The sequence below is a fragment of the Callithrix jacchus genome, chromosome 9, assembly GCF_049354715.1.
Source record: "Callithrix jacchus isolate 240 chromosome 9, calJac240_pri, whole genome shotgun sequence".
NCBI lineage: Eukaryota > Metazoa > Chordata > Mammalia > Primates > Cebidae > Callithrix > Callithrix jacchus.
Genome location: NC_133510.1, coordinates 63,389,647 through 63,404,961, shown reverse-complemented (window position 1 = coordinate 63,404,961; position 15,315 = coordinate 63,389,647). Strand labels below are relative to the sequence as shown.

The 15,315-nt window shown below is 51.7% G+C and overlaps 1 protein-coding gene across 2 annotated transcripts in view; it reads right to left on the bottom strand.

Annotated features, from left to right (window-relative positions):
* Positions 1-15,315, bottom strand: part of ANKRD52 (ankyrin repeat domain 52) — a 21,284-nt gene extending 5,969 nt beyond the window's left edge. Inside the window, exons 1-27 of one of the 2 annotated variants that reach the window (XM_035256430.3) lie at positions 15,174-15,315; positions 14,766-14,849; positions 14,225-14,303; positions 13,957-14,027; positions 12,682-12,882; positions 12,085-12,172; positions 11,741-11,883; positions 11,228-11,440; positions 10,886-10,964; positions 10,481-10,595; positions 10,197-10,279; positions 9,975-10,092; positions 9,698-9,766; positions 9,374-9,514; positions 9,214-9,294; positions 5,253-5,364; positions 4,985-5,056; positions 4,516-4,717; positions 4,181-4,268; positions 3,987-4,104; positions 1,604-1,823; positions 1,334-1,421; positions 1,137-1,220; positions 883-1,028; positions 581-663; positions 276-358; positions 10-101 (exon numbers count right to left, since the gene is read on the bottom strand). In XM_035256430.3, the coding sequence (XP_035112321.1) occupies positions 10-101; positions 276-358; positions 581-663; positions 883-1,028; positions 1,137-1,220; positions 1,334-1,421; positions 1,604-1,823; positions 3,987-4,104; positions 4,181-4,268; positions 4,516-4,717; positions 4,985-5,056; positions 5,253-5,364; positions 9,214-9,294; positions 9,374-9,514; positions 9,698-9,766; positions 9,975-10,092; positions 10,197-10,279; positions 10,481-10,595; positions 10,886-10,964; positions 11,228-11,440; positions 11,741-11,883; positions 12,085-12,172; positions 12,682-12,882; positions 13,957-14,027; positions 14,225-14,303; positions 14,766-14,849; positions 15,174-15,200 (2,980 nt within the window). In that variant the 5' untranslated portion in view covers positions 15,201-15,315. The remainder of the gene's footprint in view (positions 1-9; positions 102-275; positions 359-580; positions 664-882; positions 1,029-1,136; positions 1,221-1,333; positions 1,422-1,603; positions 1,824-3,986; positions 4,105-4,180; positions 4,269-4,515; positions 4,718-4,984; positions 5,057-5,252; positions 5,365-9,213; positions 9,295-9,373; positions 9,515-9,697; positions 9,767-9,974; positions 10,093-10,196; positions 10,280-10,480; positions 10,596-10,885; positions 10,965-11,227; positions 11,441-11,740; positions 11,884-12,084; positions 12,173-12,681; positions 12,883-13,956; positions 14,028-14,224; positions 14,304-14,765; positions 14,850-15,173) is intronic. The other variant, XM_054238412.2, reaches the window with a different exon arrangement.

The window sequence follows — 15,315 nt, the reverse complement described above, 5'->3', positions numbered from 1 at the left end:
CCCACCCACCTTCTTCATCCACAGCCAGCACTGTGGCCCCACGACTCAGCAGGGCCTGCACCACAGAAGCTAGACCATTCCGGGCAGCAATGTGGAGTGGCCTTGGAAAAAAGGAAAAAGAAGGAGCTTGATGCTAAGTTGCCCTTCCACCTCCAGACAGCATGGCAAGGGTGCTGAATGAATACTATGGGCTCCAGAGAGCCCCTTAACAATGGCTACTCTTTTGTCACCCACCAGCCTCCCCCAGCCGGGAGCCCCCTTCCCCAGGTACTCACATCTGCAGCGCACTGTTGGTAGCATTGATAAGGCCAAGGTCTTGGGTTTCTGCCAGGATCATGAGGGCACATTTCTCATGGCCCTGAGAGAGGGGAACAGAGAGTAGAGACTTGTGAAGTAGAAGTGTGGCAGGCTGCAGGGCAGGAATTGGGAAGAGTGACAGGAGGACAAACAGCTGCCCCACCAGTTGGATAAGCTGGACAATCCTTACTTCTGGCCCAGTCCCCTCTGCAACCGAGACCTACCCCGCTTCATCAAGCTCTGCCCCTTACGAAGGCAGACCCCTAATCGCTTCAGGCAGTACCTTGCTACAAGCCAAGTGGAGGGCCGTGTTCTTGTTCTCATCCAACACAGTAAGGTCTGCCTTCCCTCGGTACAGCAGAAATTCTACGAGAGAAATGTGACAGAGGAACTGATGCCTCCCTCCAGAGCAGCAGCCATTCTGGCTCTCTACTCTCCTATCTGCAAATACTTTGCATCCTGTCCTCAGACGGCGAGACATCCAAAGACAACCTTCCTGCTTTCTGAACCCCAGCTCCAGCTAGCTGACCCATCCTGCAAATTTGCCAGGGGAGCTCCTCCCTTCCACACGTGGCCCCTACACACCCACAGCAGCGGTCTGCCCGTTCTCAGCCGCCGTCATGAGCGCAGTGCGGCCAGTGTGGTCAGTGGCGTTCACCTCGGCTTGGTGCTGCAGCAGCATCCGGAGCCCAGAGACATTGTCCGCGAAGGCAGCGGCGTGAAGGGGGGTCCTGTGAGGCGGGGATCAGGGTAGATTAAAATAGGGATGAGTCTACTGCTGGAGCAGAAAGAGGAAGCCAGAGGCAACTGGCCTTCTCCCCCAGTCTTCCATCACTCACCGTCCTTTGGCATCTCGGCTGTTCACAATCTTGGCACCCAGAGCTCCCAGCAGCATCTCTGTGGTGCTGTCCTGGTTATTAATCCTAGAGGAAGAGGGAGGAGGGTCATCAGGAAGGACAAGGGAAGTGGACTACCTGTCCTAAGCTCAGGTCACGGGGCCCTCAAGGGAAGGGCTGATGCAGCAGAAGGTACTTACACTGCACAGTGCAAAGGAGTGAAGGGATTTCCTTCCAGGTATGAAAACGGGCTGTGTTCAAGTAACAACTCCAGACAATCTTCATGTCCTGGGCATGAGGAAGAAATAGTGATGGAGAAAAACAGCAGTGGTCCCTGTCTGTCCTGTGTCTTGACACTCCATTCCACTTCCAGATTCAGATCAACCCAGGTCCCTCCCACAATCCACCCATCCTCTTCTACACACACTCCAACACACACTCCCGTGCCTCTAGAGGCCCCAGGCTAATACCAGTGTAGGAGGCCCAGTGCATGGGCGAGTATCCGCTGTAATCCACCCCAGCATCCAGGGGGTCTGTGGAAAGGGCGGCCTGCAGCAGGGTCCGCAGTACTGCAGTGTGGCCACAGGCTGAGGCCAGGTGAATGGGCGTGCGGCCCTTGAAGTCTCGGCACAGGACAAACGCGTCATGGTCCAGCAGGGCAGCCAGGCAATCCTCACAGCCAGTCACTGCCTGTGAGTAACATGGAAAGTGAGGGGGATGAAAAGCTCCTCCTTTTCAACTGGCCTGTTGCTGGGGTCTGGCTCAGCGGTAAGAACCACTTCTAGGGCTCCAATCCTTGTCTTTATAACAATGATGATGATGATTATTTTTTCGAGATACAGTCTCGCTCTGTCATCCAGGCTGGAGTGCAATGGTGTGATCTTGGCACCATCTCTACCTCCGAGGTTCCAGTGATTCTCCTGCCTCAGTCTCCTGAGTAGCTGGGATTTAGGCATGTACCACCATGCCCAGCTAATTTTTGTATTTTTAGTAGAGACAGAGTTTCACCATGTTGGCCAGGCTAGTCTCAAACTCCTTACCTTAGGTGATCTACCCACCTTGGCCTTCCAAAGTGTTGGAATTATATAGACATGAGCCACCATGCCCGGCCCTTTACAACAATGATTCTAAGTGTTAGGGACCCACATCTTCCTCCTTAACTCTCTCTATGCCAACAACAATCAGGATGCTGAGAGTTAATACTGGAGCTCTGGAGTGAAAGACTACATGGAGAGAAGAAGGAGACTAAGGGATCAAAAAATCTTATGGGAGGAGGAGGCAGCTTAGGACAGCTGGTCATGTAAGAGGATCTAGGTGGTCGCGACATTATGTGATGGGATGGGGCCAGCAGGGTATCCCAGGCAGAGTCTTACAAAGCACAGATATTAGCCAGGAGCAGTGGCTCACGCCTATAGTCCCAACATGTTGGGAGGCTGAGGCGAGTGGATCACGAAGTCAGGATGTTGAGAGATCATGGCTAACACGGTGAAACCTCATCTCTACTAAAAATACAAAAATTAGTCAGGCACGGTGGCACACGCCTGTAGTCCCAGATGCTTGAGAGGCTGAGGCAGGAGAATTACTTGAACCCAGGAGGTGGAGGTTGTAGTGAGCAGATATCATACCATTGTACTCCAGCCTGGGTGACAGAGCGAGACTCCATCTGGAAAATAATAAAGACAAACAAACAAACAAAAAACAGGTCAGGTGCAGTGGCTCACGCCTGTAATCCCAGCACTTTGGGAGGCCAAGGCAGGCGGATCACCTGAGGTTGGGAGTTCGAGAACAGCCCAACCAACATGGAAATATAAAAATTAGTTGGGCTAATTTTTGTATTTCTACCAATTTTTGTATTTGTAGAAATATAAGGCTGGGCGCGGTGGCTCATGCCAGCACTATGGGAGTCTGAGGCAGGCAGACCACAAGGTCAAGAGATTGACACCATCCTGGCCAACATGGTGAAACCCCGTCTTCACTAAAAATATAAAAATGAGCTGGGTATGGTGGCACGCGCCTGTAGTCCCGGCTACTCGGGAGGATGAGGTAAGAGAATTGTTTGAACCCGGGAGGCAGAGGTTGCAGTGAGCCGAGATCGCGCCACTGTACTCCAGCCCGGCGCCTGGAGACGAAGCAAAACTCTATGTCTCAAAAAAAAAAGAAAAAAAAATTCTACTAAAAATACAAAAATTAGCCAGGCATGGTGGTACATGCCTGTAATCCCAGATACTCAGGAGGCTGGGGCAGGAGAATTGCTTGAACCCAGGAGATGGAGGTTGCAGTGAGCCGAGTTCACACCATTGCACTCCAGCCTGGGCAACAAGAGTGAAACTCCATCTCAAAAACAAAACAAACAAACAAAAAGCACAAATATCATGGAAATCAGCTGGGGATGTCAGGGACTCATCCTGGAGCAAGCACAAGCCTCAATAAGACCTTGGACAGAGCTGGGCATGGTGGCTTATGCCTGTAATCCCAGTACTTTGGGAGGTTTAAGGTGGAGAAATCACTTGAGCCCAGGAGTTCAAGACCAGCTTGAGCAAGATGGCAAGACCCCATATCTACAAAAAATACAAAAATTAGCTGGGCATGGTGGCATGTGCCTATAGTTCCAGCTGCTCAGGAGGCTGAGGTAGGAGGATCACCTGAGCCCAGGAGGTCGAGGCTACAGTGAGCTGTGATAGTGTCACTGTACTCCAACCTGGGCAATGGGAGTAAGACCCTATCTCCAAAAAAAAAAAAAGACTGGGCACAAAAATCCTGGCTCGCCTCCTAGACAATAGCACACCCACAGCACATCCTGTGCTTCCACACTGAGGCCCACATACAAATGATCCCCCCGGGAAGCTCACTCACCCCTCGGTGGAGGGCGGTGCGGCCCCGGAGGTCAGCAGCATCAGCTGTGGATCCTTTCTCTAGCAGCAGATGTACACAGTCCACATGGCCATTCATGATGGCCAGCATCAGTGGGGTCCTACAGAGGGAGAGGAGAAGGAGTGAGGGTCCCATAAGGACTGGAAAACCTGCACCCCACCCTGGCCCACACTCACTGTCCATAGGCATCCATGACATCTGTGATGTCAGCTCGTTCCCCACTGTCGATCAGCAAGTGCAGGGAGTCAGTGTGGCCAGAGGCAGCTAGGGGAAAGGGACCCCATGTCAGGGCAGGGCCAGGAGGAGGAAGGGAGGCCAGGTCAAGCCTAAAGGACTTGGGGTCAATGTTACGGGAAGACCTGGGGCAGGGAAAAATCTTTGAGGATAGGAAGCTATGAATCAGGGCTTGAAGTCTCCATTCTCCTCACACTACTCCACTTCCAGCCCCATCCCCATCCAGGAGGGATCTGGCATGGCAAGGGTAGCGCAACAGCCTGAAGTGGGCACTAACCAGCAGCGTGCAGGGGCGTCCACTTGCGCTTGCGCTCCTTGATGAGGGCAGAGGCGCCGTGGGCTGTAAGCACCTCCACACACTCAGTAGAGCCTCGCTCCGTGGCCAGGAAGAGTGCGGTCCGGCCCTTGTGGTCCCTTACGTCCAGATTCACCAGCGTTTCCGCCAGGGTCTTCAAGGCTTCACAGTGACCGTTGTAGGCCTGGCAGGGTGCAGGCAACCAGCACATAGCTCGGGACATTCCCTGCTCCTCCTTGCCCCTTCTTTGCTCTTGGGACCCATGGAAAGCTCAAGGCCTTAGTTGTCAACAAGCTCCTTGGGCCCCTCGAGGCTTCTGACCCTGAGCTGTGCTTATCCCCTCTCCCATAAGAAGACAGAAGCAAGGACAACTTCACAAGTACTGGCAGCTTTGCTTGGGCCTGTGAGCAGGTAGGACAAGGAAGGCAAGAGAAAAAGATGTGGGACTCACAGCTAAGTGCAAAGGGCTGACGGGAATGGTGCTCTCCACATCCTCCAGGCAGTTAAAGGACATTTCTAAGAGCTGCAATGGACAGGAAAGTAGGTGCTGACTGCAACTCCCAAGATAGTGCCCCAGCCCCCAGCTCGCAGAAATCCCCACTAAGCCTCTGGATCTAAAGACCACATTTGATTAAACCACCACCCTTGGTTTCAGAATCCACAAACCCTCTATGCCCTGTCCCAGCCTCCCCTCCTGCAGGCTGGGCCCCAACACATACCAGTTCGAGGTTCTGTCTGTTGCCATAGGCGGCTGCATAGTGCACAGCTGTGTAGCCCTGCTTGTCCCGCAGGGAGGGGTCTGCACCATTATCCAGTAAGAACTCCAGACAGCTAGGGAGCCGGGGGTAGACTGTGAGGCAAGGACAGGCCTAGCCCAGGAGGGCACAGTTCTGGGAGGGCCAGAGGAGAGGACCAAGGGAACACCTCCAGGCCTACCTGGCTACCATGCGTCCTCAGCTCTAGGTAGGTTCGTTATATTGTACCCATTCTTCAGTCCCAGCTCCAGACCCACTTTACCTTCTCAAGGTCTGCCCTGATCCCCTCTGGCTTCAATGCCCTCTTTTATCCTCTGAATGCTCTCCTAGAGAACCTAGAGCATGATGTTCAGTTATCAACCTTCTGCTGACCGACATGCTTTCCCCAACCTCCAGGCATGCCGAGCCCTGCCCTAGGATGCATTTTCCTCCCAGCCCATCTGAACAAGTCCTGCTCATCTCAAACTCAGTCCCAGCATCTCTCCTCTGTAGCCTTTCCCAGCCTTCCCTGTGGAAGGTGCCTTTTCCTCCGTACTCTCTTGGCAGCCTTCTCATACCTTAGTGGTAGTTGTAGTAGTAGTAATAACAATAATAATAAAGTATTTAGCACTTACTGTCAAGCACTTCATTCTAAGTACTTCATTTATATAAAATAATTTAATCCTCATAAAGATCCTATAAAGTAGATACTAGTTGGCCAGGCTGGTCTCAATCTCCTGACTTCGTGATCTACCTGCTTCAGCCTCCCAAAGTGCTGGGATTACAGGCATGAGCCACCGCTCCTGGCCTAAAGTAGATACTATTTTTATCCCTACTGTGAGTGATGAAATTGAGGTACAGAGAAGTTAAGTAACCTGCTGAAGGTAACACCTGAGTCTCTTTGAATCTAGTGTCCTTTTTTTTTTGAGACGGAGTTTCACTCGTTACCCAGGCTGGAGTGCAATGGCGCGATCTCGGCTCACCTCAACCTCTGCCTCCTGGGTTCAAGCAATTCTCCTGCCTCAGCCTCCTGAGTAGCTGGGACTACAGGTGCACACCACCATGCCCAGCTAATTTTTGTATTTTTAGTAGAGATGGGGTTTCACCATGTTGACCAGGATGGTCTCAATCTCTTGACCTCGTGATCCACCCGACTCGGCCTCCCAAAGTGCTGGGATTATAGGCGTGAGCCACTGCGCCCGGCCTCTAGTGTCCTTTTTTAAAAAAAAAAAAAAATCTTTTTTTTTTTGAGACAGAGTCTCACTCTGTCTCCAGGGCTGGAGTGCAGTGGAGCAATCTCGGCTCACTGCTACCTCCGCCTCCCGGGTTCAAGCGATTCTCCTGCCTCAGCTGCCGAGTAGCTGGGATTACCAGCGCCCGCCACTATGCCCAGCTAATTTTTTGTATATTTAGTAGAGATGGGGTTTCCATGTTGGCCAAGCTGGTCTCAAACTCCTGACCTCATGATTTGCCCACCTCGGCCTCCCAAAATGCTAGGATTATAGGCGTGAGTCACTGCGCCCGGCCTAAAAAAGTAAATCTTAAAAAAAAAAATTATTTACTAATTTATTTAAAATAGAGATGGTGGCCTGGCACGGTGGCTCATGCCTGTAATCCCAGCCCTTTGGGAGGCCTAGGTAGCCCAATCACTTGAGGTCAGGAGTTCACGACCAGCCTGGCCAACATGGCGAAACTCTGTCTCTACTAAAAATACAAAAATTAGGCTGGGTATGGTGGCTCACGCCTGCAATCCTAGCATTTTGGGAGGCCAAGGCAGGAGGATTGCCTGAGCTCAGGAGTTTGAGACCAGCCTGGGCAACAATGGTGAAACCCTGTCTATACTAAAATACAAAAAATTAGCTGGGCGTGGCAGATGCACCTATAGTTCCAGCTACTTGGGAAGCTGAGGCAGGAGAATTGCTTGAACCCAGGAGGTAGAGGTTGCAATGAGCTGAAATCATGTCACTGCATTCCAGCCTGGGTGACAGAGCAAGATTCCTCCATCTCAAATAAAATAAGGATGGGTCCTCATTATGTTTTGGCCAGGCCAGTCTCATATTCCTGGGCTCAAGCAATCCTCTTACCTCAATGTGGGGATTACAGGCATGAGTCACTGTGCCTAGCTAATTATTATTATTATTTCAGAAATTGGGTCTCACTATTCTGTCCTGGTTGGGGTGCAGTGGCTACTCATAGGCATGATCATAGTGCACTACAGCCTCAAACTCCTGGGTTTGCACAATCCTCCTCTCTTACCTGCACCTGCCTCCCAAGTAGCTGGCAATAAAGGCATGTGCCACCATGCCCAGCAAAAAATAAACTTTTTGTTTTAGAATATTACTAGATTTATAGAAAAATTGTGGGTTGGGTATGGTGACTCACATCTGTAAGCCCAGCACTCTGGGAGTCTGAGGCAGGATGACTGCTTGAGCCCAGGAGTTCAAGACCAGTGTGGGAAATAGAGAGATCCCCGTCTCTATAAAATAAATAAATTTTAAAAAAAGAAAAAGAAAAATTGTGAAGAAAGTACAGGGAGTTCTCACATACTGTACACCTAGTTTCCCCTGTCATTAATACCTCATATTAGTATGTGTAAGCATCCTTTTATTTATTTTTCCCAATAGATTCTTAGCTTTCAAAAGACAGAAATTTGGGACAATTCATCTTTTAATTTTAATTTTTATTTTTGGAGATGGAGTCTTACTCTGCTGCCCAGGTTGGAGTACAGTGGGGTGATCTTGGCTCACTACAACCTCCACCTCCCTAATTCAAGTGATTCTCCAGCCTCAGCCACCTGAGTAGCTGGGATTACAGGCACCTGCCACCACGCCCAGTGAATTTTTGTATTTTTAGTAGACATGAGTTTCACTACATTGGCCAGGCTGGTCTCGAACTCCTGACCTCATATGATCTGCCTGCCTCAGCCTCCCAAAGTGCTGGGATTATAGGCGTAAGCCACCAGGACAGGCCTATTTTTAATTTCAATTATATTATTTTGAGACAAAGTCTCGTTCTGTTACCCAGGCTAGAATACAGTGGTGTGATCTCGACTCACTGCAACCTCTACCTCCTGGGTTCAAGTGACTCCTGCTTCTGCCTCCCAAGTAGCTGGGATTACAGTCACACACCACCATACCTGGTTAATTTTTTGTATTTTTAGTAGAGACAGGGTTCCACCATGTTGGTCAGGCTGGTCTTGAACTCCTGACCTCAGGTGATCTGCCCACCTCAGCCTCCCAAAGTGTTGGGATTACAGGCTTGAACCACCATGCCGGGCGTCAACTTTTTTTTGAGATAGAGTCTCACTCTGTTGCCCAGGCTGAAGTGCAGTGATGGGATCTCAGCTCACCACATCTGCCTCCTGAGCTCAAGCAATTCTCCTGCCTCAGCTTCCCGAGCAGCTGGGATTACAGGTGCCCCCTACCATGCCTGGCTAATTTTTGTATTTTTAGTAGAGACGGGGTTTTACCATGTTGGCCAGGCTGGTCTCAAACTCCTGACCTCATGATCTGCCCGCCTAGGCCTCCCAAAGTGCTGGGATTACAGGCGTGAGCCACTGCGCCTGGCCCAGCCTCATCTTTTATCCTTAGTATCTAGCACAGTATTTGGAACTTAATAAGTAAATATTCAATTAATGCTTGTGGAATAAACAAATGATTTTTTACATTTAGCTTCTCTGATCCTCTCAAGAAGACCATCATTTCTTTAGAGAAGGAACTATGTCTCATACTTTTGGGGGTTTTTTTCCCTGAAACTCCTGAGTTTCAATCTCATACTTTTGTCTTTGCCCACTCTGGACTAAACCCAAAGAGCTCAAGACACACTGCTGGCTGACCAGTAGGACAGCAGCAATGTCGGGTGGAGGTTCGGAGTAAGTAGGAGGACAGTGGGGCCAGAGCTTACATGGGTGGGAAAGCACGTCCCAGGGGCCCTCTCTGCTACTCACAAGAAGGCCTCCTTCCTGCGGGACTCCTTCAGTGGCTCGTCCTCTTCAGCATCATGGCTGGAAGGTGTGTGGGGTTCCGCTCTAGGGAAGAGAGAGAGAAAGTTAGGGCAGGGCTCAGGGAGGTAAATGAGGTTGAGAAGGTCCAGACCGGGAGCCTCACCTCCTATAAGTGTCAGAAGCAGCAGCATAGTGGAGGGGAGAGCAGCCTTTACAGTCGGCCTCGTTGACATCTGCCCCAGCAGTCACCAGTGTTACTGCACACTGGTAGCTACCGTTAGCAGCTGCATAGTGCAGTGGGGTCCTGGGGAAGAAGTGAAGGAGGGTAGGGAAGAGAACCAGAGACAGATCCAAATGCAATCTGATGTGCAGCCAAATGCTGCTTTGTAACATTCTCCTTACTTAACTCTCCAGTTTCCACCCCTTCCTCCCTCTACCATTTTCTTCATCAGGTATTCCCTACTTATACCTCTGCACATTAGCGTACCTGCCAAATTTGTCTCTCCTCCTTAAGTCAGCTCCACTGCTCAACAGCAAATTAAGACATTCAACATTCCTAAAAGAAAGACGTGTTAACAGAGTTACAGCCTCAAAGGGAAGCCACAGGCCCAGGGTGGGGCTAAGGAAGGATGGAACTAGCAAGCCCTTTCTGCTGTGACTGTTCTATTGTGAGATGGAGAATAGATCTAGGCAGGCATGAATGAGGGGCTCAGACCTTTGTCCAGCTCCCTGCTTAAGGCATGGGAGAGAGAAAAAGAACTCACCCTCCAGAAGCAGCAGCATGAAGACAGGTACGGCCAAGGTTATCAGGTGTATTGATGTCAAACCCAGCTGAAAGGACATGCTCGTTGCTGAGTGAAGACACAATGCTGTACAGCTGACCTGGAGGCACAGACCAGCCATAAGTCACATCTGAGTGTTCAGCAGGGAGGGAAAGGCCTCTGCTCTCCTATACACCTGGCAATCCCCAGCCCATCAGTACATACCTGAGGACAGAAGCTTACGACAACAGTCAGAGAATCCAAAGAGAACAGCTAAGTGCAGGGGGAACATGTCATGGATGCCACGCCTAGAGAGAAGTTGAGGGACTCAGTCCTTGGGTCAAGGAGGGACCAGGTAAAACCTCTTCTGTTACCCATCGACACCCTATAGTCAGGGGAGGAGGTTCTCCAAGGTGCCCTCTGGGAAACTTCTCTATGCCTCCATGGCTGACGTGAGCAGTCTGTGCAGATCTGGGCAGCCCAGAAGTGGAGTCGGGGTCTTGACTCACCGAGCGGTATCTGCGCCATTGGTCATGAGGGTGCTGATGAGCAGCTCGTGTCCGTAGCGAGCAGCCACATGCAGTGGCGTGTTCCCAAATTTATCGGCACAATCAATCTCACTGCCTGTGAGGGGATGCACACACAGCTCAGGTGGACCTCAGGGATAAGACCACTCTCACAAACTAGCCACCATATGAGTGCCTACTATGCATCAGGTGCCAGGCCCAGCATTCTACATGTTTTATCCTGTTTCTAAGCCTTAGGAGACTGTGGCCATTTTCACGGGTCCCTTGGTCAGAGTTCCAAGGGCCTATCCTACTGGAAGAGAGTAGGAGAAGGAAGCTAGGGAGCCTTTAGAAATGAGTTCCTTGGGGGAAGAGGGGAAGACAGCACAAAGTTTCCCAGGTCCATACCATTCTGGATGAGGATCTGGGAGCGTGTGAAACGGCCATGGATTGCAGCCATGTGCAGAGGACTTTTCCCTTCTTTGCTCTGTGGAAACATGGTGGGGGGTTTTGTTTTTGTTTTTCCAGTGCAAAGCACAGAGAATGCCCTATCCCCAAGGATGTATCTCTAAGGACAAAAGGGTCATATGGCACCTTCTTAGCCCACTCTCTTCTGAGTTCCTGGCAAGGTCTGATCACCCCAGGAAGCAAGTAATCAGATAATTCCCCAAGAAAGCTATCCAGATACAGTCAGGACCCCAAGAGCCAGGTTTCGCTCCCCACTGGTCTAAGCTTTATCTCTTCAGGCACCTGATAGTTGACATCAGCCCCGTTATTAACCAACAGCTCCAAGCAGAGCGCGCCATTGGTGGAGACTGCAGCCACATGCAGTGGCGTGAAGCCCTTGTCGTTCGGCTGGTTGACATTGGCTCCGGCATTCACCAGCTCAATAGCCACAGCATCCTGGCCCAGGTAGCAGGCGATGTGCAAAGCTGTGTTTCCAAAAGCGTTGGGCTCATCAATCTGGATATTCAAGGGTGAGAGTAAGGCGGTATCAGTTTAAACAAAGAAGAAGCCAGCCCATGTAGCCTGTAGATCCCAGAAATCCAACGACTGCCTCAGTTCCCCATGGGTTTCTGACCCAAGGTACTAAGGTACTGAGGGTACTATGGCTAAGGTAAGCATTATTCACACCCTCTCTACCACTCCTTCCAAGCTCCCAAAAACCACACCAACAACCCAATACCTCATATCACCATAACAGACCCTACAATCTCCTACTACCTGCCCAGAGTCCCCAATCCCAGTGCTGAGCACCCTGACCTCTGCTCCCATCCGAAGCAGGTATTTCACCACTTCAATCTGGCCACTGGCAGCAGCTGTATGGAGCAGCCCATAGCCCTTGCGGTCCTTGCAGCCGAGGTCTGCTCCCCGTGCCACCAGCAGTTTTAGGACCTCCAAGTGCCCTGTGCAAAGAGAAGACATTCTCAAGGAAGTAGATGGTAAACTCTGAGGCTCTGTGTGCCTCTCTCCAAAGGCTGCAACCCCGTAACCCTGCCCTAGAAATCCTAAATGTCAAATAATATTTATTTATTTCATATAACAAGAACCTAGTTTTAGCTGAACTAAATGTCAAATTTCTGATTTTCACGTGTGTTCTCTCTCACCTAGGAAAGCTGCCCAGTGCAGAGGCTGCCGCTCCTTTTTGTCACAGACATTCAGGCTGGCTCCCTTGTTGAGAAGCAGGTTCACCGTCTGTATCAGGATATGAAAGACACCTATTCAGAGCCAGAATCATGCCCTCAACCTACCTAAGAGCAGAGACCTCATCTTCTGAAAAGGCTGAGGCAGCCTAATGCCTTTTACCATGAGCAAAACTATCTGGAGGACTTGAGGGAACAGCAGCAGCAGACACTAAGGAGGAGATACTAGAGAGATTTGGAACTTTGAGGGAAACAAGGGAGTCTCTTCAAGTGATTTGGTGGTTCTTAAACTCTTGTTAAGTCTTTGCAAATGTGCTGAAAGACATGGACTCTCTTCAGAAAGGCGTGTATGCAAATATTTTCCACACAAAATCCAGGTTTTATCAACTTCCTGAACTCCAAGTTAAGAATTTTAATCTAGTCTAACCATTCATTTAGTGTGTGAGCTCAAGTGTTTATATTACCATCCGGGCTGCTTCTCCTGCAGGCATGAGGACCCAGAAACAGGGAAAGTAAGTAGGAAGGTAAGAAAAGGGAAGGTAAGGTGGGAACAGTCCTCACCTCAAGATGCCCACTATGCACTGCATGGTGCAGAGCACTGCGTCCACTCCTGTCAGCCACGTTGAGGCTGCTCAACAGGGGTGCCAGAGCCTCAGCACACTTGGTGGCCCGGTTGGCAGCAGCCACATGTAGCGGTGTCTGCCACAGCTTGTCCCGGGCATTCACATCTGCTGAATGTGCCAGCAGCAGCCCCAGCACCTTCTGTTGAGGGGCAGGGGACAAAAGAGAGAGTGGGAGCAGGAGGCAAAACAACAGGAAATAGAAGGAGGAATAGGTCAGCATAGCATATATGGCCCTGTTTTCCCCAGCACAGAGTCTCTTCTCATTTTTCCAACATACCTAGACTCTCAATACCTACTTCCCATCTTCTGGATCTTCTTAGAGCTTAAACTTTTCCTTACCTTGCTAAGGAAACAGGGACCCTTTGCTCTTCAAGCCACCTGACTTGTTAACCTAGACCCTGAAAATCTTCACTCACACTGAAACATGTTCTTTTTTTGCAAAATAAAATTCTTCACTCACACATACATCCATTCCCAAACAAATCCACAAATGCAGAGCCACATATCCCAACCCCCCCACTACTTCTAGGAAAACTAAATGCTCTTGATACGTCTTACCCTGAACATGTAGCCTCCTCATAGGCACTAAAATTATTTTCAGTATCTCAGTAAGCAAACAGATACCGGTTCCTTTGCAAAACCCAGGGTAAAATGCCCCTCCTAACCACTACCCATCTCATTCTCACTGGCCTCGGCCCCTCCCCCTAGTGGCTGGAGCCAGGGAAGTGATGAACTGAGGAGGAGGTCCCCCTTTCCCTCTCTTCAGGGCTGATGGGAATAGGATTAAGGACCCAACTGATGAAATATGTTTGGCCCCTGTGCTGTCGCTGTCAGCTTTCAAGTTGCTTGAGGGCCAAGGATGCAACAGATTATTATACCCATCCCCCATCACAAGGAAAGAAATCTCAGTGCCCAGAGGGGGATCAGACTCAAGGTGGCCCCCCAGGGAGGGATGAGTCACTCAGGCCTGGCAGCAGGGCCCCCGCAGTCTGCCAGCCCAGTGTTAAGCTCTCCCTGAGTCACATCAGCTGGCAGCACTCAGCCCCCTTACCAGCCAGTTCCAGGGGTAGGAGGGAGGGGCCAAGATTTGATCTCCTCCCTACCTGGGGTAGAACAGCTTGTAGGGCTGAGGACTGAGGCTCCTTAACCCTTAACCTCCACCTCTAAGCAACTCATCCTTTTTGAAAGGGTGAAAGAAGGTGGGGGTGCATACCTCATTTCGGGAGGCAGCAGCACGATGAAGAGGGGTCAGCCACAGTGTGTCCTTAGCGTTGACATTAGCACCTGTGGGGATATAATTTCCTGTATTGATGGAAGAGGTGGAGGGGGTGGGAAGAAAGCCAGTAATCAGGCCAGAAAATCTGAATGGAGCTGGAGTCTCGCCTGGACTGAGCAAGGAAGACCAATCCTTGAACATCAAAAAAGACTCCTCCCCTTCCTTCCCTCCCTATGTGCCACACCTTCCAGCTCCCCACTTTCACCTGACATCAGTAGCAACTGGAGGATGGGGACATCGCCTACGTAGGCAGCAGCATGCAATGGAGTTCGCCTCTCTTGGTCCTGGGAAGGCAGAAAAGAGGGACTGTGGGCGGGGGATGTGGGGCTATCAAGGACCCCAGCCCAAGCCTCAGAGCTCCAGGCCCTTCCCCACAACCTCTTCCCATAGTTTCTGCAGCATCTTAAGTCCCGGTACTGGGAGTCAAAGGCAAGCACCTAGGGAGGGTGGAGTCAGGGCCAATGGGCTGAGAAGCCGGCTCCTTTTTCCAGGAGGGGTGGGGGCGCTGCAGACTCCGGTGGTTCAGAAGAGAACAACGTTCCTGGGCATCCCCAGCCCAAGTGATCTGGGCTCCAAGCCTGACCTGCTCTCCATCCCCAAATGCAGAGTAGGCTTTCACTCCAGGATGGAAAGAACTGCGGCCTCTTCTGAGCAGAGGAGACACGGAGCCGCCCCACCGGTGGGGAGGGGTCCAGAACACGGGAGCCAGGATTCCGATCTCGCCATCCTCCCTGCTCCCAACTCACCAGCACATTGATGTTCTCCTTCTGCGAGAGTAGGGAACGCACTTCCTCCACATCTCGGCTAAAGATGGCCTGGACCAGGGGCGGCTGCAGGGAGAACCGGCATTCAGGGAGCGGGCTAGAGCCGGAGCGGAACCGGGGTGGGGGTGGGGGAACACCCAGGTTTGTGGGGGGGCGTCCGTGGAGGGGCTCCGTTCTGGGGATTCTGCCTGCAGCGGGCTCCCGCGGTGCCTCCGCCGGTTGCCAGGTCCCCAAGGACACCGGCTCGGTAGAGGGGAGCGCGGCATGGGGCGGGGCGGGAGCTGCGGGAGCCCCGGGCTCGGGCCCAACCTAGGCCGCACATCCCCGGGCTCGCGTGGCGGCGACGCCGAGCCTTGGAAGGAGGAAGCGAGGAAGGGCAGGAGGGCTGACCTGGTCCGTGATGCTGAGGATCCCCATGGCCCGGCCCGGGCTCCGTCCGCATCGAGCTCCCGGCGGCGGCGGCGGCGGCGGCTCCACCGGGGACACGGAGCGGCCCAGGCGGCGGCTGCGGCGGCGGCTGCGGGGAGAGCGC